At 56.5% G+C, this 20783-nt stretch overlaps 1 protein-coding gene across 7 annotated transcripts in view; it reads right to left on the bottom strand.

Moving 5' to 3' along the window:
* Positions 1-67: 67 nt before the first annotated feature.
* The window catches only part of ARHGEF18 (Rho/Rac guanine nucleotide exchange factor 18), a 100163-nt gene continuing 79447 nt past the window's right edge, over positions 68-20783 (bottom strand). For 6 of the 7 annotated variants that reach the window (XM_019964221.2, XM_019964223.2, XM_070792019.1 and 3 more), the window contains 18 exons: positions 19778-19890; positions 19479-19619; positions 17566-17816; positions 16726-16851; positions 14626-14743; positions 13543-13791; positions 11570-11646; positions 10074-10252; positions 9003-9094; positions 6560-6742; positions 5359-5448; positions 4938-5062; positions 4243-4299; positions 4098-4145; positions 3509-3979; positions 2826-3144; positions 2089-2205; positions 68-2003 (listed from right to left, as the gene is read on the bottom strand). In XM_019964221.2, coding sequence (XP_019819780.2) covers positions 1849-2003; positions 2089-2205; positions 2826-3144; positions 3509-3979; positions 4098-4145; positions 4243-4299; positions 4938-5062; positions 5359-5448; positions 6560-6742; positions 9003-9094; positions 10074-10252; positions 11570-11646; positions 13543-13791; positions 14626-14743; positions 16726-16851; positions 17566-17816; positions 19479-19619; positions 19778-19890 — 2911 coding nt within the window. In that variant the 3' untranslated portion in view covers positions 68-1848. The remainder of the gene's footprint in view (positions 2004-2088; positions 2206-2825; positions 3145-3508; positions 3980-4097; positions 4146-4242; positions 4300-4937; positions 5063-5358; positions 5449-6559; positions 6743-9002; positions 9095-10073; positions 10253-11569; positions 11647-13542; positions 13792-14625; positions 14744-16725; positions 16852-17565; positions 17817-19478; positions 19620-19777; positions 19891-20783) is intronic. The other variant, XM_070792020.1, reaches the window with a different exon arrangement.

The following is a 20783-nucleotide window of genomic DNA, read 5'->3' as shown; positions in this document are numbered from 1 at the left end:
ACTGCAGCACTGAAGTTTGGGCAGGTTGTCCTAGAACAAAACCCCAAAGAAAGTGACTCTGGTCCGCTCCCCCTAGACACGTTTATTGCAAGAGTCAGGTCTTAAGTTCTAGAGCAGTTCAGACATAACCCCCAGTGAGGAGATGCTGCTATCATCGTAAAAAATGATCGTTGGGTTGACTAAGGTCATGGTCACAATTAACGAAGATGTGCACAGACCCCACCGAAGTAGGAATGTTTGCTCAACTCCTAACTTTACAAACGAGACTGGGCTGTACCTGGGAGTGGCCTCGGGGTCCTGGTGGGACGGGCCCATGGTGCTGCCCCGCTGCAGGCACCACCTGGAAGCCTCTGTGGCCGATTCCCACCACGTGGCGTTGAACTTATCCCTGCAGGAATCCCCTGGGTGGGTGAGAGGATCCTGTGGGTGGGGGCACGGGGCCCAGGAATGTCCTCTTCACGACAGGACAGGAATGTAAAGTCAGCTTTTCTAAAGTGCTCCGATGCGTCTCAGGACCAAACACAGTGGTTACAGACGTGGCGTGGGTGGCCGGACGTGTCCCGGGGAGGGGCCGCTGCTCCTCTGGAGCACTCCAGGACTGCGGTCAGTTCCTTGTCACTGTGGGCCATGGTGCCCAAGCTCCTGCTCCACCCCAGACCCTGCCTTCCCACCAATGCTTGGCGGGATACTGGGTTCTGCAGGGGCGTCTGGGGTGCAGGAAAAGGCTGGAATGCTCCCTGGCCCCGAGCCTGCACTTGGTCAGAGCTGGAATGTGGGTGTGCCCACTGTCACGCGCGACACCACCCCAACAACTGCGGCTGCACCACGAGGCTGGACCAGTGGTCCTCGCCCTCCTCTCGGGGACTGATGACAACCTGCGACAGCTCACTGGACGTGAGGTGCCTGTGAGGCGGCTATCTGTGCACTCGCTGCCAACAGTGACTGCCCAGGCCACACTGGTCCCTTCCAAGTTCTGCTCCCACTGCTCTGTGTCACCTCAGTATCTGCCCATCCACTGGAGATGCCAGCTGGGGGCCACCTCATGGGGAAGGAGGACTCTCCATCCAGGGCTGGGACCCTCAGGCATGCGCCAGCCCTGGTGGAAGCCCTGGGTTTGGCTTCCCAGGCATTGAGTCTGGGAGGCGCTTTGGGAAAGCACCAACTTCGACAAGAGTGGGTTTTAAAAACCTCCACCAGATTAAAATGAGCGGTGGTCTGTCCCCTCCCGGTCAGCCCCTTTCAGGATGAAATTCCGAACCTGCAGGACATACCTGCATGCCATGGGCCAACCCCTTCAGCCACCCTGCCTGCCCTGTGGCCCTCTGTCCTGGGTGAACTGTGTGCCACCCCTGGGTGGGGTCGCATCCTGGCCTAGAAGTTCACCACAAACCCACTCGTGTCTCTGCTTTAGAAGTCATTTCGGCCTGATTCTGTGGACAGAGCCAACCCCATCAGGCCCCTTCTGGTGCCATTGTGGCTTGCTGCAGGGTCTCCTGGTGGCTCTGGTCACTACCTTGGAAAGATAGCCCAGAGTGGGACTCTCCTCTGCTGGAATGGGGTGCTATGATGGCAGATGGCAGCTCCAGTGGGTTAGCTTTGCTTCAGCCTTCCATTACAAACTTTCCTTTTCACGTTAACAAAAAGGTTTACAAAGTTGCCCAGGCACCACTGCTAATCCTTCAGAGCGAGCAGCCTCAAGACAGCAGGCCAGCTCTGCCTGCCCCGTCCTGGCAGATGTCAGAGGAGGCCTGTGTGGGAAGGGGAGAGGGTGGGCTGGGGGTGGGGTGGGGCCACAGAGCATCAAGAGTGGGCGGTGCAGGGAGGGGTCTGCACCCCGAGCCATGCCCCCTAGAAGAAGATGACGTCTTCCTTGCCGGTTTCTTCCTTGTTGACTGGTGTGGAGGACGGGGCCCCGGGTGGAAAGGATGGCCCCCAGGTCTTGAGGGGGAGGGACTCGGTGGGGACATCGGCTGGGCCCGGGGTCGGGGCTGGAAGGCTGGGGTCTGGAAGAGAGACGGGGTGGTGGGTGTCCGCATCAGCCAGGCACTGTGGGTGCCAGGGGGTAGGGGGCTGGGCTGGCTCGCTCACCTTGGTGGGGCGTGGAGCTGGGCAGGACGGGACTCAGCGAGCGGCGGTTCCGAGAGGTGTTCTCTTCTTTGCCCATGAGCTTGTTGAGAAGCAGCGGCTGCCTCAGGTCAAATGAGGCTGAAAGAGGGTGGAAGATACTGGGGTCTGCAGTCTCGCTGCCAGTGCCAGAGCACCTGGACCTCGCCCCACTCCTCGCCCACACTTTCTCCAGTGCCGGTTCCCAGGGAGGGACGCCGCTCAGACAACAGGCCCCGAATTCACTGACAAAACCCAGAGCAGACACCCCTGGCGAACGAGGGGGGCCCCTGGACTCGTTCAATCTTCAGACAAGAGGCTCTGTGATGCTGCAGCCTGGGGTCCTGGGACCAGGGCCCTGTTCCCCAGGAGGGCCCCAGGGCCTTCTTACTGGGGAACACTGGCTCTGGGGCGAGGACTCAGTGGGGAGTAAGCAGTGTCAGTCACTGGCACACTTTCCCCCTCTGCACGGGGGTTTCCGAGGCCCGTTTCTGAATCACCAAGGTGCTCCCTTGTGTCTGATCCCAGTTTTGAGGGCCAAGGTGGGAACAGGAACTGAGTTCTGAAGTCTCTGGGGGTGGGTAGGTGGTTGTGTGTGTGTGGCGCAGGCCTCAGCTCCATCACCAGCTGGGGTTTCCTGCCGGTGTCTGGTCCAGAGGTGAGGAGCCAGGAGGGCACCAGGTGAGGGGAGGGAAGGGGGGTGCCAGGAAGTCCCAACTCACCCGAGCTGTCCCAGCGCTGGGAGCCCCGGTTCTTGCCTCCCTTGTCCTTTCCGCCCTTGGTGGAGGCTGCCAACTTGGTGGGAATCTGCTGCTGCACAGCTGCCTGCCTCTGGATCTGGTTGGTGGCACTCAGCAGCTGGATGGGCACTTCGCTCTTGGCCGGGGCGCTGTCCCTGCGGGCCACCTCGGGGCGCTCGGCGTACTCGGACCCCGCACTGGACACCAGCGAGGTGGGTCGGGGCCCTGGTGCTTTGGTCAGGGTCATGGATCCATCCAGCCCATTCCCATTGAAGCTGGGAGTGTGGCTTAGAGGCTGGGTCTGAAAAAGCCACAGAAGACACGTCCCAACGCTGTTCCTGCTGGAAGCCCTTCTTGGGGTACTGAGGAGGGGCAGCGCCCTGCGGATCAGCACGGTGCCATGCACCAGCCCCCACACTTTGCAGGCTCCAGGGTGGAGGTGGGGTTTTGGAGGTTGGATGGAGCTGGCGTGCCTGCCCACCTCCCGGGCCCGGCATGGCTTAACCGAAGCCTCTTAGTTCGGAGGGTCCCATCTGGGCATAGAGTCTGGTGTAGGCCTGATGGAGTCAACATTCCTCCCTTGTCCCGAAAACACAGGCACGTACCCACCCACGCATGTGCACACTCAGGCTCTCAGGCACAGGCACCATTAGGCCGGTGCTCACCTCCGCCAGTGCCTCCGGCGGCAGCGCCCCGGGCGCTGTGTTCTGCTTCTTGAGCCGGCGCAGCACCTCTAGGCGCTCGCGCTCCCGCTCCACGGCGCGCTGGGCCTCGCGCAGCCGCTCCAGGTCATGCTGGTAGGCCTGGCGCTGGCGCTCCAGCTCCTCGCGCTCCTGGTTCAGCCGCTCCTGCAGCCGCAGCAACTCACTCTCACGCTGCTGCAGCCGCGCCGAGGCCTGGTCCAGCTCCCGGCGCTGCTGCTCCCGCTCGCGCTCCCAGCGTTGCTGCTCCAGCCGCAGCTGGCCCTGCAGCTTCTGCACGCCTGCCAGCTCCTCTCGCTGCTTCTCAAAGTTGCGCTGCCGCTCCTGTTCCAGCAGCAGGTTCCCGCGTGTTGACTGCAGCCGGAACTGCTTCTCGCGCTCCTGGATGGCTGCTTTCTGAATTTCCACGTAGCTGTCCTGCTGGGCGATGACCACCTGGGGGAGGGGAGGGGAGGGCCGGCTTTAGGAAGAGCCAGGCCATCCTCCAGCCCCCAGCCTTAACCTGAAGGAGGAGGGCACATGTGGCCCGCTGCGCTCCCCAAAGGCCCCGTACCTGGAGGCTGAGGAGCAGCTGGGACAGCGTCTGGATCCGCTGGACGAGCTGTGGAGAGAGGGACAGGGCCACTGGGCGCTGCAGGAAGCCCCGCTGGGTCCCAGGGAGTAGGTGTGGGGACGTGGACACACAAACCTTCACTTACCTCCAACTCCAGGACTGCAGGTGGGTGGGGGCCGGGGTCTGCACCTGGTGACTCTGCCTGGGGAGACAGCATCAACACATAGAGCCTTTACAGGCCAATCTGACTTGAGTGGGACCCACTTACTATTGATGAGACATCCCCTTAGCATGGGACCGGCCCCCCCTCTGCTCATCTGACTTGTGCCAGCCTTGGTGTCTGGAGAATTAAGGGCGAAGGGTGGTTCCTGGGAGGTAGGAGGGTGCAGGGGTGTGGGCCCATGTGCGAGGCTCTGAGAAGCCCAGAGCTGGGACTCTGAGCCCAGTGCTTGGCAAGGGTGGGCCTTAGGAGCCAAAGAGAGGAACAGCCAGTGACGTCACATCCGTGGAAGGTGGACACCTGTGTAGACTGCCAGCTGGTGGTCCCCGCCTAGTACCTCTCACCTACTGATGAGGCCACTGCCCTGAGCGGGTCCCCTCCCCTGCCTCCTTCCTGTGCGCCTCCCACCCCGCCCTTCCTTGGGACTGCAGGAGGAACCCGCATGTCCTTTTGCACATTAACGATTAGTCACTGCCGAGTGGGGTAGCACTGGCTGCTATTTGCCCCAAGAGGGAAAAACCAGACAAACCAAACACAGGCTGTTCGGCCTCAGAGGATAATTATAGGGATATGGGCTGACTCTGTACTGAGCTCAGGCACATCCCAAGGAGGCAACGTACCACCTTTGAGGCTTCCTCGGGGGCCCCCTGGGTGTCTCCAGGCCTCGAGTCCAGGCTGCTCACCAGGCCCTGCCAGTCTCGGGGGCTGAGGTCACTGCTGCACATGTTCTTCTGAAGACTGCCATCTGAAACCCCAAGCCAGGCGCGTGAGATGCCTCGGGTCCCACCTGCCCTGCTCCCCGCCCCACCTCATCCCCTGGCTGGGTAGGGAACCTGGGCCGCAGAAACTGGCTTGGGTGCTGCTGTCAGAACATGACTGACAAAACCCGGGAAGTTCCAGAAACCTGACCCTGGTGTTTACAGAAGGTCGAGGGAAGCAGCAGAGAGATGCTGAAGAGCAAATGCCCAGATGCCGTGGAAAGGCACGCCCTCCCATGGTTGCCGAGCTCCGGGGTCCCCAGCAGGTGGCAGCACCATTTACCCTTGCCTGGGCTGCCTGCGCTGCCCCCGTCTTCTGCCTGGCAGTAGGCGTTGCCCAGCCGCCTGCAGATGAAACTCTGGATGTCTTCGACTGTGGAAGGAAGGGGATGGAGGGGAGCTGAGTCACCCTCTGGCTCCACCCTGGGCATTCAGAGCCAAATTCAGGGACCCAGGCAGAGGCCTCAAAGGGTGTCGGTTACCCACTATCCTGGGCACCCCCTGCACAGGTGCTGCGCCTAGGACATGCCAATCTACAGGAGAGGTGGGATCTCAGGGGACCATGGGGTGGGAGGTGGGGGGCCCTGGGCCTGGGAGGGAACTCAGCATGGCCACTACCTGTGTGCTGATGGTCACACAGATGGGCAGGAGACACAGGAGGTGGCCTCGAGGGGAGGGGGCAGGGGTGGTCACACAAGGTGCTTGAGGACACAAACTTTGGCCAGGTGAGGGGGTGGGGAGAATGTTCTAGGCTGAGGCACCAGACACGAGGGAGTTTCAGGGCCCAGGAACAGTGGTGACTACAGACATCGGAGACGGTGGCTTGGCTCCCTGGAGAGAGCAAGACTGAGTCCACATGGGACCCTTCCCGCCTTTTCTCTTCACTCTGATGGAAAGTTCTGGAGGGCAGGACCCTGTCTGTCTTGCCGGTTGATGGAAGAGCAGCCCTGGCTGTGCTGTCAGATTGGATAAGCACTGGCCATCCTGCCCAGCAAAGCCCCTGGCCTGGCACAGGACTCAGCAGCCATGTGGAAGATGCTAGGGGCTCCACAAGGACCCTGATGGCTCTGGGAAGCAGGCCGCTTATCGGCCAGCACCCCTCAGCTACGGGGACCAGGAACCCCTAAAATGACCCATCAAACTTGTATGTGTGTCTTTTTCTGGGGAGAGCATCAGTGATCCACTTATCAGAAAGAGGAACCATCTCAGTCAATTTGAGATCCCCCCTGCCCAGCATGGGGCCTGGAGCTCGGCAGGCACTGGGAATGTTTATTGAGTGAATGTGAGATGGTGCTTGGAGTCTGCATCGAGGGGCTGGCACCCAACTGGTCCAGGGACCTTCCAGCTCTAACAGGAGCGGGCAGAAGCACACGGGGATGGGGTGGCTGGTAGGCTACACAGGGCTGTGTGCCCGGCCTGGGGTCCCCTGGGAGGCCCCAGGAACGATGGGGCTGGGCTGCAGGGGTGGGCTGGTGGCTACTCACTCTCACTCATGGCTGACTTGAGAATCAGCTCGCCCTGCAGGTTCTCAGGGGGGTCCCCTCCCCGGAAGAGAAGCCGAGACAGGGCGAGGTCCTCGAGCCCGCTCATCTCGGCCATCTCCAGGTAGATCTGCTGCTTCTCGCTCAGGCTCTGTGCAATCTGCTGGTCTTTCCTGTTCAGTCGCTCTGCAAGGTGGCCGTGAGGTGGTGGTAAGCCTCCTCTGGGGTGGTTTCCCCCAGGAACCGGCTGTCATGATGCCTCGCTGGGCCAGGAGGGCCTCCGGCGTTCCCACTGACCCTCATCCTGTCCTGGACCACTCCCTTCATCCAGAATTCCCGAGAGGCAGGCAAGGGTGTGGCCCTGCCTCCTGCTTGCTTCCCTCAATTATAAAAAGATCAAATATGGTGGGAGTGTGGGGCAGGGCCATAGCAGACTAAATTTATTAGTTTGGGACAAACCGAGAGCCTTTAAAGACTTAGTTTTCTAATCTTGAAAGCCTTCTTACAAGTCTCTGGGTTTTATACTTTTTAAATTTTTATTTCTGGCCACATTTCACAGCATGTGGGATCTTAGTTCCCTGACCAAGGATATCAACCCGAGTCCCCTGCAATGGAAGTGTGGAGTCTTAACCACTGAACCACCAGGGAAGTCCCTATAGCTTTTTTGCTGCTGTGACTATGACTTATTTTACTAGACTTTCTCACATGACTGCTAGTGTGTGTATATATATATATACACACACATCCTATTTAGCTAAATTATTTAGTTCTCTTAACATTTCCAATAGTTTTCCAGTTGATTCTATCAGATTTCCTAGGCAGATAATCCTGTCACCTGCAAAAAATAATTCTGCCACCTCCCTTCCAATTGTGATTTTTTTTTCCATTTTCTTTTTGGCTGTGCAGAATGGCTTGTGGAAGCTTAGTTCTCCGACCAGGGATTGAACCTGTGCCTTTGGCAGTGAAAGTGTGGAGTCCTAACCACTGGATCACAAGGGAATTTCCGCAACTGTGATGTCTTACTTCAGAGTCTTCCCATTATTACCCTGGCTGGAAAGTCCAGGGTGGAGATACTAATGGTGGTGATGGTAGGGGGGGGGGGCCCTGTCTCGATCCTAGCTTTGATGGGAGGGTCCCTGACCTTCCAATGTGAAGGATGAGATTGGCTTTCGGTCCAAGATGGGAAAGAAGAGTTCAGTGAAGAAGATACCGATTTCTAATTCACCACAACTCGTCAGGAATGGGTGACAACGAGACATTCCTGGATGACTCTGAGGTGTTTGTGGAGATGTGTCTGGGCAAGGCCTGTACTTTATTAATTACCCTTCGGCAGGAATACAAGAGTGAGGAGGGGGTGAAATGAGCAGTATGTTAGCATGATACTTTTGGGGTCAAGGGGATTTCCCCTTTCCTTTGAATAATTTTATTCCTGAATACCCTCCAACGTGCACCTCTCCTCACACAGAGAAATAAAATACACACTACCTAATTTTAGGTGCTTACTGCTTCCATGTTATCTAAGTTGAATATAAAGATTACGATAAGAACGGGAGAAGAGGGGAATTGACTGAGATCACAAAGTACTTGGACTTATTTTTGGCAATGACCTCGCTGAAACTGCACAGGAAGCTGTGAAAACTGGGGAGGAAAATAAGCGTGATGTGGTCCAATGATAAGATGGAATATTATTCAGCTTTAAAAAAGAAAAGAGCCTGTTGCACGGATGAACCTTGAAAACATCATGCAGTGAGACAGACCCGTCACAAAGGGACAAATGTCCCCATTGATAAGAGATGTGTGGAATAGCTAAATTCCCAGACAGTAGGACAGAGGTTCCCAGGGTCTAGGGGTGGAGAAAGAGCGGGAGTGATGGCTAACGGGGATGGGGTTTCTTTTTGGGGTGATGAAAACAGCCTGAAACCGTCGGGACGGTTGCACCACCTTTTGATATAGACTAAAGCCACTGCATGGCATGTTGTGAATGGGTGACCTGTGTGGTATGTGGAATACAGTTCGATAATGTAGCTAAAAAAATATCCAGATGGAAGAGGAAGTCAGTGTGGCTGGTTGCAAAACCAGGATGGCCTGAATCCACTCAACTTTAGGAGGAGGCCGTGGGGGTCCCAGCTCTCACAGGGACCTGGAGGGTCTGACGCACTTGACGTGGGATACCACGTCGAGTCCCTTCCTGAGCGAAGACCCCAGGAGGAACCCTAGAGCCCCCCAATCCCTTTCCTATACGCTTCCTGGAAGATCACTACCCCAGGGCAAGGGCCATCCCACAGTTCAAGCCCTGGATGTGTGGGCAGTGATCTGCTCCATGGCCAGCCCTCATGGGACAGAAGGGAAGGGCCACCACTGGGCCCAGGAGGGCTCCCGGGGCCGTGTCACCAGGTGAGGGCTGGGTCATGGGTGTGGAGGTCGGACTGATTCCCTCCCCTCTCACCTTGGAAGTCCCTCAGCCTCACAGCACGCGTCTCGACCACCTTCTTTTCCTCTTCGGCCTCGCTGAAGGGCCCTTCCTCTTCGTCTGGGCAGCTGTAGGGAGAGGGGACGGATGGGTGAGTGCACTCCAGGGACTGGCTGCCTCTGAGCTGGCAGAGGTCCACCTGGAGAAGCCACTGCAAAAAGCATCTCTGATGTGCTGAGAGATGTAGCTTGTTAGTGGCCAACCTTGAGGGGGAGACACAGCCATCAGCGTGCATCCAGTCTCCAAGTGTTGGGAAACCATCGGCCACACGTTTTAAATACCTGGACACTATTTGGGGCAATTCATTCCCTGGGGCCTCCCAGGCATGGGAGGCTGCCAGCCCAGCAGAGCTGAAGCTGAGCACTGAGGGCAGGCTGAGCAGACTAAGGGAAGCTCCTGGGTATAAAGAGAGGCAGCAGGCTGGGCATGGGGGCCAGACCCCCGGCCCCATCTGAGGACCATAAGCCAGGCATCACACGGAGCCACAGGGCTGGGGTCTGTGGCTGGAGGGGGAAGAACAGCCCCCTTTGTGGGAGGGAGACAGCCCACCAATACAGAAGATTAGAGCTGCCAACCCTGCATCCCTGTCCCAGAGACATGCAGTTAGTCATGTCGGAAGGAGCCCAATGGGGCTGTCTGTCTGCCCTCAGATGAGGGGAGGGGCAGAGCACCGAGGTGGAAGGAGAGGGAGGGGAAAAGCACAGGGGTCTCCCGCCTGCCTGCGAGCCCAGCACCTCACGGGCACTTCTAGGCATCTGCCAACTTGCCAGCTGCCGAAGCCAAGGGCTTCCCTGGTGGCTCAGTGGTAAAGAACCCGCCTGCCAATGCAGGAGACGGGGGTTCGATCCCTGGGTCGGGACGATGCCCTGGAGAAGGAAATGGCAACCCACTCCAGTATTCTTGCCTGGGAAATCCCACAGACAGAGGAGCCTGGTGGGCTGCAGTCCAGGGGGTTGCAAAGAGTCGTACAGGACTGAGTGACTGAGCAACAACAACAGAGCCGAGGGTGCAGCCATGGGGGGTGGGAAGGCCTGCCGGGCCCCTCACCTCTCCACGGCCCTCCGGATGTGGGCCATCCAGGTGTTCCTGTCTTCCTTCGAGCTGGTATAGATCTCGTACATCTCGGGCCCATGCAGGGAGGCACTGATCAGAAACATGGCTTTCTCCTCGTTGGCTACCTCCCTCACGATGAGCTTTTGCAGCGAGATGACGGGGCGCTTGGAGTCCTGCACAGGTGGGAGGGGAACAGGGAGGGTGACCCTGTACCTGCTGCTGCCCCACAGCTGTGGAACCGCGAGCTGGAGGGGAAGGGGACGGGGGTGGGGGCGTGCACCCCGCTTATCCTCCAATTCAAGGGAGAAAGGTTTTTCCATCTAGGGGGAAAAAGGCACTATGGTGATGATATCCTCACATCATTTTTCATGTGTCTGTTCAATGTGCTTAAAAGATGTTTTATGATCGCTAATGCATGAATGCTGTACAAAACTCAGCAATATAACAGCTGGTGGTCTATGGTAACAAACACATCTTCCTCCCAAACCTGTGTCCCAAACAATCAGAGCCAAGCAGTATTCCCAATCTCTGGGCATCCCCCAAGAGGCAGTGCTCTGACCGACCAGTAAAAGGCACGCTTGTAACTGGTTGTTATGGGCTGAACTGGTCTCTAGCCGCCACTGACCCTAGCTAAATCCATATGCCGAGGTCCTAACCTCAGAAAACATGATGGTATATGGAGACAGAGTTGTTAAAGGGGTGACTAAGTTGAAGTGAGGGCTGAGGGGGGTGGCCCTGACCCAACAGGACTGGGGTCTTTCTGAGCAGAGGTGATGATCAGGATCCAGGCACACACAGAGGGTGGCCAGGTGGGGCACTTGGGGAGCAGCAGACATGGTGTCGCCCTCGTGGGAGTGAACACCCAGCACGCATGACGCTTGCTGGGGTCATGGGCGTGACAGCGCAACCTACTTCTGGAAACTTCTTGAGAAGCCAGTTTAAGTCTCTGGGAAAGGGATGAGACTCCAGAGTTGAGTGACAAAGTCCCTCATCCTCTCCAGGGGGACTCAGTAGTGGGTATTCATGGGTCACCCAGGTGAGAGGGGGAAGAGGCCAACTCCCTGGTAGACGAGGGCCAGGTGGGGTGGATGGACCCCAGACTGACTCCGAGTCCTCCCCAGCGGGGAGCTCCTGCAATGTGGCTGTTCTAGGACCAGTGGGCCATGGGGCCAACGCAGCCACAGCTCACAGGATGGCGGCTGCCTGAGCCGCATCCTCAGGGGTGACCGGGCAGCCTTGGCATGACCCTGAGGCCCCCTCAAGCCACTGCACGGGACCTTGGTTTTGGCAAAGTCTACTCCTGCCTTGCTGGCACCTTCTGGCCCTGGGAGGGCCTGGGACGACAGGGTAACATATGGGTGTGCTTCTCTAGCCACCATGCTCTCAGGCCACCCCCCTGCCCCAGCACTGAGGTAGCCCCCTGGTTGCTCCTGCCCCTCAGCTGCCTCCATGTGGGCAGGTTTTGAGTAGCAAAGGGACAGGACACGTACCACGGATGCAAAGACGTATTTCTGATCCTTTTCTTGGAGCAGCAGCAGCACATCTGTCAACAGGACTGCGAGGACGTCTAAAGGGAGAGCATGAAAGGAGATGTCTTTCAGGGTCCCCGTGGCCGTGTGGATCCTGCCAGGCAGACGGAAGCCCAGGTGGCCTCGGCCCTGTGGCGCTAAGTCGGTGCCATGATGCTTCTGCAGGAGCCCAGTGTCGGGGGGTGTCCCAGCTTCGACTTGACCCCTCCCCTCCCCTCTCCTGGTTTCAACATTTAACAGCGAACCCCTGGACCCTTGCATCCTGCCTCCTGCCACGGATATACTCTCGTCCCCAGGCGCCAGAGCTTCCTGGTGGTGGCAGGCTTGGAGCCCTGTCCCTGTGGAGACATTGTGAGGTGACCACCAGGCAGAGCTGGTACACAGGGGTGCGAATCCTAAGCTGTGTTTCTAACAGCAGCACTAGCGCTGTGGGAAATGAAAACACCGCCTCCTCAGGGAGCTTGCTCAGGATACCCCACCCCAGTTAGATACCCTCCCCTTATGGAATTCTCCTGCACTGAAGCCTGTGGGGTTCCTCTGAAGCACGTACTGAGCTTTTCACTGTTTTCCTGTTTACTTCTCTCTGTCCACCGGCTGGAGCCCCACGGGGTAGGGCCTCGGCCACCTGCCTTGGTGCTGGGCACACAGTGGGTCTCAGTTGTAAACCGTATCTTCTCGCTGCTCACCTGCTCACATGGAGAACAGACACTTTCTGTCATCTGGCCACCTGTGACACTTCCCCAGAGATCTTTAAAGATGCTGAGGCCAAAGGACAGGCGATGGGTGTTTCCAGAGGCTCATGGAACGGACAGGACACTCAAGGATGAGCCCTGAGCTCTGGTTTGGAACGGCACAGCAGATCTCGAAAGGAGGGCTTGGAGCTCGCCCCAAGCAGCAGGGGTGACACCCACGTCGCATTCTCTACCCCCACTGGGGCCTGTTACTGTTGTTTAGAACTCTGAGGGCTCTGCTGAGTCAGGGAGTCATGATATGCTGGGTTTCTGCTCAGGAGTCGGTGACTCGCTGCGCCCTCTTCACCTGGTGGCCCTTGCTGTGTGCACCATACCACCTCCATCACTGGAGACAGAGGGCACCCCTGCAGCCACCTCCAGCTTGCTCCTGCTCTGATTCTCCACTCCTCCCGACTTGCTATATAACCATCCTTTAGCCATGAAGTGGTGGCTCTGTGTCAGCTGGTACCCACCACTCCAAAATGGTGCCACTGATCCAAGATAGCGTCCACCACTCGAACATTACACCCACCACTCCGAGGTGGTAACACTGATCCAAGATGGCACCCATCACTCCAAGATGGTGCCACCGATCCAAGATGGCACCAACCACTCCAAGATGGTGCCACCGATCCAAGATGGCACCCACTACTCCAAGATGGTGTCACTGATCCAAGATGGCACCCACCACTCCAAGATGGTACCCACCACTCCAAGATGGCAGCCACCACTCCAAGATGGCACCCACCACTCCAAGATGGTGCCACCGATCCAAGATGGCACCCACCACTCCAAGATGGTGCCACCGATCCAAGATGGCACCCACCACTCCAAGATGGTGCCACCGATCCAAGATGGCACCCACCACTCCAAGATGGTGCCACCGATCCAAGATGGCACCCACCACTCCAAGATGGTGCCACCGATCCAAGATGGCACCCACCACTCCAAGATGGTGCCACCGATCCAAGATGGCACCCACCACTCCAAGATGGTGCCACCGATCCAAGATGGCACCCACCACTCCAAGGTGGTGCCACTGATACAAGATGGCGCCACTAATGCAAGATGGCACCTACTACTCTAAAATGGTACCACCAACCCAGGATGACATTCACCAACCCAAGATGGTGCCACTGATCCAAGATGGCGCTGACCACGCCATGATGGAGCCCAGCAGAGGCGGCCGGCGCAGGGCTTTACCTTTCAGGCGCCCAGAGGTGGTCTTCCAGCACAGGGTGCCCTCCAGGTGGAGCTGCCTCTGCAGCATGTCCTCCTTGCGGAAGGTCAGCCCATTTTTGAGCTTGCTGGAGGACTTGAGGTCCATCTTCCCAGCGATCTCCCTGAGGCGCTGGCCCTTCTCGCACTCACTGACCCTGGCGTCCACTTGTGAGATGATGTCTTTGATGAGGTTCAGGGCCTGGGTCAGGTCTCTGTGGTCCTCGGAGCCAGCTACCACACATGGCAGAGTTAGCGCTTTCCTTGGTCTGCATCCACACACGTGATGGAGGCAGGCAGGCTATGGGGTCGAGGAGGTGTCTCCCGAGGCCATGGCTCAGAGCGGCCTCGAGAGTCACCTTCCAGCTCAAGTCTCCCGAGAGATAAACGCTTCTCCTAAGTAAAGGTAACAGCCCAGCGCCTGGCTGACACCAAGACAGAGCGTTTGTTGAATGTAGAAGCTGAGGCGCAAGTCAAGCAATTAAAACGGCCCTGCACAGCCCTGGGTCACCAGCCTCCCCCTGCCCTCCAGCTCTCCAAAAAAGACTCCCACCACCGTCCCCCACCATCACCAAGGGCTGGCTCCTCCCACTCCAAGGGCAGCGGGACTCCTGCATCCTCCCACTGCCCAAATCCCCTGGAGAAAACAGGGAGGTGTGGTCAGTACTGCCCTGGCCTTTGAGAACCCTGGGCTGGGCTACATGCTCATCTTCTCTGCCCTCCATGGCACCTGGCATGTGACACGGAGGTCCTTAGCCAGAACACAGCTTGCACCCTTCCACTGACTCTTCAATACTAGTTCAACTGCTCTAGTTGAGACTTTGCAGGAACTGAAGGGGGGGTGCAGGCAAGGGAGACCAAACACCCTGTGTTTCTCAAGTTGGAAATCCCAGCCCCCAGGAGGGTAGATTCTACAAGGTGGGAGCTCAGTTAATGATCGCTGAGCCTGGCTGAATCCAGGACAGATTGCAGAGCAGACTGTCTAATCCACTGTTAGGACGGGGGCGGGGAGACTGAGACCCTCCTCCCCACCCAGCGTGGACAGGCAAGGCAGGAGGGCTGGCATACCTTCTGTATTCTGGATAATTCGCTCTACCAGCACAGGGTACTTGGTGATGCGTTGGGTGACCAGGAGGATACACTCCTGCACGCCGAGCCGCCTCACGATGGAGAAGTTGCCGATTCTCTGTGAAATGGAGACGACAAAGCCATGCCGTATGGGCATCTGTTTCCTGCCGAATCGTTAACGGTGGGACACGGGGGGCTGGGGACCCTTTCCTTTATCAGTTCATGGGGACCTTTTCTTTGTTGCTTCAGCAGACACTTGAAAGCAGGGACCGGGCTTCCCTGGTGGTCCGGTGGTTGAGAGTCCACCTTGCAATGCAGGGGACACCGATTTGAACCCTGGTCCGGGAAGATTCGACATGCCAAGGAGCAACTGAGCCCACATGCTGTGACTACTAAAGCCCATCCACCCTAGAGCCTGTGCTTCTCAAAAAGAAGCTACTGCAGTGAGAAGCCCATGCATTGCAATGAAGAGTAGCTCCCGCTTGCCACCAGAGAAAGCCCGCATGCAGCAATGAAGACCCAGCACAGCCAAAAATAACTAACTAAATAAAAAATTAAAAAAAGAAAGCAAGGAGTGCCTGCTATATACAGAAAGGCCAAGAAGCCTGAGGTTGACTCACTTGCTGTAAAATGCAGGGCTCTGCAAAAGCCATGAGGAAGAAACTAGCTGGTGTGGATTTTGGGAATCACCGGAGAGCTGTCCACACACACACGTGCACACGTGCAGACCCTAACACTGCTGATGGTTGTTGAGGCCTTCTGATGCAGCTGGGCCTGTGGTCCCTGCAGTAGCTCCCTGGTGGCTGCTGGTGCATGCTTCTGGCTAAGAGCCCAAAGAGGCGATCATCTGAAGCCATCCTTTCTTTTTTTTGGCTGAATTGTGCAGCTTGCGGAATCTTAGTTCCTCAATCAGGGATTGAATCCAGGTCCACAGCAGTGAAGTGGCAAGTGCTAACCACCGGACGGCAGGGAAAGCCCTGAAGCACCTCTTGGTGGGGGCTGGGGCAGCTTCCTGTGCTTCCTTCTGCTTGTCTGTCCCCACTGCTCTGCTTTGTGTTTTAGGAAGGCCAGGAACCATTGTATTTTTGACTGTGCCATGGTGGCATGTGGGATCTTAATTCCCCTGACTAGGATCAAACCTGTACCCCCTGCATCGGAAGCGTGGAGTCTTAACCACTGGACTGCCAGGGAGGTTCCAGGAGCCAGTTTGTAAGAGCATGGGAGGGGATGGGACAGAGACCTGAGACTTGGCTCTGTTTCCTTCTGTCTCGTGGGAAACCCCCACCTGCGAGGGGCTTCTGGTTCAGGACGTCAGGCGGCCTGGCCCCGTGCTCATCACCAGATGAATTCAGACCACTAGACGACCCTCTCCCTGTCCCATCGGTCTGCTGCCGGGACAATGGAGTGAAATTTAATGACTCTATGCCCTTCACTCTAGCCCGTTATTTACTGGGTGTCACTTGGGGCACAGGCTGCAGGCATGGAGCTGTTTTGGGGCTTCTGCTGCAGGGCACACGCTGACAGCGCCCCACGGCCTTGGCCCAGGAGCACCTCCCAGGACGCGGCAGGCAGGGGTCTTGGCTCCTGGGCCCTGAGCACCCACATGCTGTCAGGCAGAGGACAGGTGTGGGTCATTCCATGGGCTGATGGGGACGAGCGGGGAGCAGACGGCCGGAGGACAGAAAGGGGCAAAGGCTTGCAGGCCTTGTATCTGCTAGAACATCTGAGGCAGGGGAGGTGGCTCCGGAGGGGACGCTCGTGTCCCCTCGACAGTCTGAAGGACGGTGGTCACCCACTGAGTGGCATCTCAGGGGCCACCCTGCTGTGGTGGAAACAAAAACCACGCCTGCTGTGCTTTACACCCGGGGATTTTCCAGACCTTTCATGGCCCTGTTCTAAATGACTCTGTGGTTAAAAATGAGGTAGAACCTGGAAAATCACCGTTTTGTAACAAGTCCTTTATAAACCTCTCCAAATGCCTACAGTTTTGTGGGGAAAACAAAAATAAACAAAACAAAACCGCTCCCCATGAACAAACCAAAAAACCCACCTACTGCAAAGAGAATACGTTTTTAATATAAAGAAATAATTTTTTTTTACCTTGATCAAGTTTTGAAATTTCTTGTTTTGCTGCAGCAGCAACTTGTAGTGACTGACAGCATCGTTGTGACCGCTACAAAAGACGCTGTATTTTTCTTTCATCCTCTCTCCGTTTTCACCTGAAAACTGAGGAGAGGCGTGGACCTGTTACTAGGAGAAACATGGAAACTGCTGGGGAACGTCTTCACCTCGTTCGCCTGAGTCTGCTAAACCACAGATTGACCTGACTTGGGGTTTCACTCTCGTCTGGCTTGCTGGCCCCAAACAAAATGCTTCGGCACATGGTGTCTCATTAACAGGGCACCGAAAGGGCAAAGGAGAAAACTTCTGCATGTCACAGGTGCTTGTAAAACACCCCGAAATCCGACCAGGAAGAATACATTTAAGCAAGAGAATGTCAGAAAAAAATCAGAGGTGAAAAGGGTCTTCTTTTCATGAAAGGGTCGTCTTCTCCTTAGTTAGGTGACTTGCATGCTCCGGGTGCTTCAAGGGCAGATGAGGGGTCCTGGGTCCCCTCTGTCAATCTCGGCTCGGCCCAGAAGTCCATTCAAAAGTCAGTTTGGGGTCCATGGCCCTGCCATCCATGGCAGTGGTTCAAACACCACGCAGGTGTCAAGACCAAAAAAAAAGTAAAAACTGGCTAACCAACTGGCCAAACAAAAGCACAGCCTGTACACTGGACGGTGTCTCAACAAGCGTGTTTGCTGTTCAGGCCTCTGTTTCTGAGCTCCCCTGCCTCAGATGGGCAGCTGTGAGAGGCCAGGACCACTGTCCTCGGGGGCTGGGCTCTCAGAACACAGAAGGACAAAGTGGGGTGGGGGTGGGTCTGGCCATACCCACCTGCTGAAGCAGGAGGTCCCCGATCTTCCGGATGATGTAGTTGTGGGCACTGCCCTCCTCCAGCGACTCCAGGCGGCGCTCCTTCAGCCGACACAGGAAGTGGCTGTGCACCTCCAGCAGGTCGTCTGCGCCTGGGAACAGGCGGCTGACGGCCTTGGGGCTGAATTGCAGCTCCTCCCGCAGGGCCCGGGAGTAGACCTTGAGCATGATCTTGAGCGTCCGCACATGGTGGGCCTCCGTCTGCATCAGCTCTGAGGGGGCGGGGATGTGGGAATTAGCGGCACAGGTCGACACCCCGGCTGGGCCCTCCCTCGTCTCACTATGGGCCAGTCTGGCCTCTCAGCTTTCCTCGAAGCCCTCATCATAGTCGTCTGACCTCCCAGGGGCCAGGCCTCCCGTCCTCCCTGGCCCAGCACTGCCCAGGGCCCAGCTTAAGGAGGTGGACACACACCAGGAAAGGGAGGACTGGATGTATGCCGAGACCTCAACTTCACAGGAGGGTTTTCTGTCTAATGTCAACTGAAGACGTTTTCAGGCTGCTTGAAACAAGACTGTTCTGATGGACATCCCTCCCTGGGATGTGAAACTCACACGCTGGTGCTGTGTCAGAGACTCGCCCCAGACTGTAACTGATAGGAAAAGTGAAGCTCAAGGGAGGATTTTTAATTCATGTTAAAAGCAAATAAAGATTAGATTTTGTGATGAAGTTTTTCTGTTGTTTAACTTAAGGTCTTGAAGCTGTCAGAGACGAAACAGAAGTCAAGAGGATACATGTATGCGCACGGCTGATTCCTGATGCTGTCCACCTGAAACTATCACCATGTTGTTCACTGGCTATTGCTGTTGTTTAGTCACTACGCTGTGTCTCTCTTGTGACCCCATGGACTGTAGCCTGCCAGGCTCTGCTCCTCTGTCCATGGGATTTCCCAGGCAAGAATACTGGAGTGGGTAGTCAGCCATATCCTTCTCCAGGGGATCGTTCCAACCCAGGGATCACACCCACGTCTCCTGCTTGGCAGGCAGATTCTTAACCACTGAGCCATCAGAAAAGCCCGTTAATCAGTTATACTCCAATTTAAAATAAAAAGTTTAAGGGAAAGCTTAATAGCATCGGCCCGTTCCAGGGCTGCCAGCCATGGGGCTGGAAGGACTCTGTGCTTGTCCAGCTGTGGAGACAGCGAGGCGAAGCGCTGTCCAGATGGAAGCGGTGGACTGCTGCCCCCACCGGCCCTGTCTGCAGGACCCCTGGCTGGCCCGGGCTCTCCTCCTTGCCCACACCCCGACTTGCTCTGGCCCTGGCAGGGAGCTGAGTGTGTAAAACGCGGAAGGAGTTGAGTGTCCACTGGTGAGTGGTCACCACTGAGCTGCAGGGAGGGGGGCCTGGAGGGACCTGCCGGGAGCACCAGCCCAGGTTTGGGCAGTGTCTGGGAGCTATGGTTTCCATGGTGACCATGATATCCGGTCTCAGGAGAGTGGCTGCTCACGGCTAGCTCTCTGATGGTTACTGGGAAGAGGTGCCCACCTGGGAGCCGGTGTTATGGTCACATTCAGATGGACAGACCCGCCTTCAGAGCCCCCATTGCGGCTCTGTCTGGGCCTGTTTGCGGTCATCTGACTGGGGACGGCTGGGATGGGCCTGCGTGGTCTTCTCCCTCGGGGTCACCAGCAAGGTGGGGATGACTAAGGACTGGGCATTGGGCCATTCCCCTCCCCGGGGACTGATTCTCAGAAAGTCTTGCCCGGCCGCCCCATCCCTGGCCCGGAAGGCCCAGTTGCCCTGGGATGAGGGGAGCAAGTGTAGGGTGCCACGTGGTCTCAGGAAGGATCGACAGTGGAGCCCCGGCTCCCCAGTGGAATCAATTAAAAAAAAAAAACGAGAAAAGAAGAAAGAGAAGGCGCGCAGGCCTCCTTACCATAAAGCACGTCCTGCCTTTTCACCACCTCCCTCTTCTGTTTCTTCACATACTCGGGGTCCACAGAGAGGCTCCAGGACTCAGCCTCGAACTCGTGGGTGTCCGCTTCGACCTCGCCTCTCAGCGAGGCAGTGTAGGGGTCTGAGGGAAGGACAGGAGGCTGCTGCTCGGCGGCTGGGGCCTAGCTGGCTCAGGGGCTACCCCCCGCCCTTGTCCCCTGGATGCCTGCACGTGGGTCTCGATGCCTCCCAGAGACTGGAGCCTACGTGACACCCGGGGAAGGATCACGGTGATGGTACCTTCTATAAAGATGGGCTCAGTGCTGGAAGATGTAAGAAAAAGCGAGTCATCGGCCACCTGCTTGAGCTTCGGAAACAGTGTATCAGTTTCATCCATCTCTCCTGTGAGTGGTCTAAAGAGACATAAAAACAACTTTAAAGAACTTGAATTAAGCGCGCGCGCACACACACACACACACACACTCATACACACACACACACAGTCTATAAGAGCAAACCAGGTTATTACTTGATTTGATTAAGAGCAAACCAGGTTGTTACTTGATTTGATTAGATACTATTTGAGAACTTTCTGGATGTCAATATAAGGCTTAACTCTGTCATAAACCTTTTTTTTTCCTTTCTTTTTCTGGCTGTGCTGCGTGGTTTGTGGGATGTTAGTTCCCTGACCAGGACTGAACCTGCACCCCCCGCCATGGAAGTGCCCAGTCTTAACCACTGGACCACCAGGGAAGTCCTTGTCACAGATCATTTTTGAAAATTAGGAGACTACCTGTGAATGTGACATGACGAGCTCTTCCATCAAACTAACTTTTTTTTGGTGGAGGGTAGGGAGTATGGTTGATCTACAATATTACGTAAGTTATGGGTGTATAACATAGTGAATCAGAATTTTTTTGACTCAACTTTTATATTCCGTTTATAGTTATTATAAAATATTGGCTATATCTCCTGTGCTATACAATACATCCCTGTAGCTCATCTATTCTGTACGTAGTAGTTTGTGCCTCTTAAGTCCTTGCCCCTATCTTGCCTCTCCCCACTGGCAACATTAGTTTGCTCTCTGTATCTGCCACCAAAACTAATTTAATGTTCAAGTACATTCTATGAAAAAGTGAGTTAAAGCGTTAGTCACTCAGCCGTGTCTAACTCTTTGAAACCCCCTGGACTGTAGCTGCCAGGCTCTTCTGTCCATGGGATTCTCCAGGCAAGAATGCTGAAGTGGGTTGCCATTCCCTTCTCCAGGGGATCTTCCCGATCCAGGGATCAAACTCCAGTCTCCTGC

This window comes from Bos indicus, chromosome 7, assembly GCF_029378745.1.
Source record: "Bos indicus isolate NIAB-ARS_2022 breed Sahiwal x Tharparkar chromosome 7, NIAB-ARS_B.indTharparkar_mat_pri_1.0, whole genome shotgun sequence".
NCBI lineage: Eukaryota > Metazoa > Chordata > Mammalia > Artiodactyla > Bovidae > Bos > Bos indicus.
This window is presented reverse-complemented; position numbering and strand designations above follow the sequence as displayed.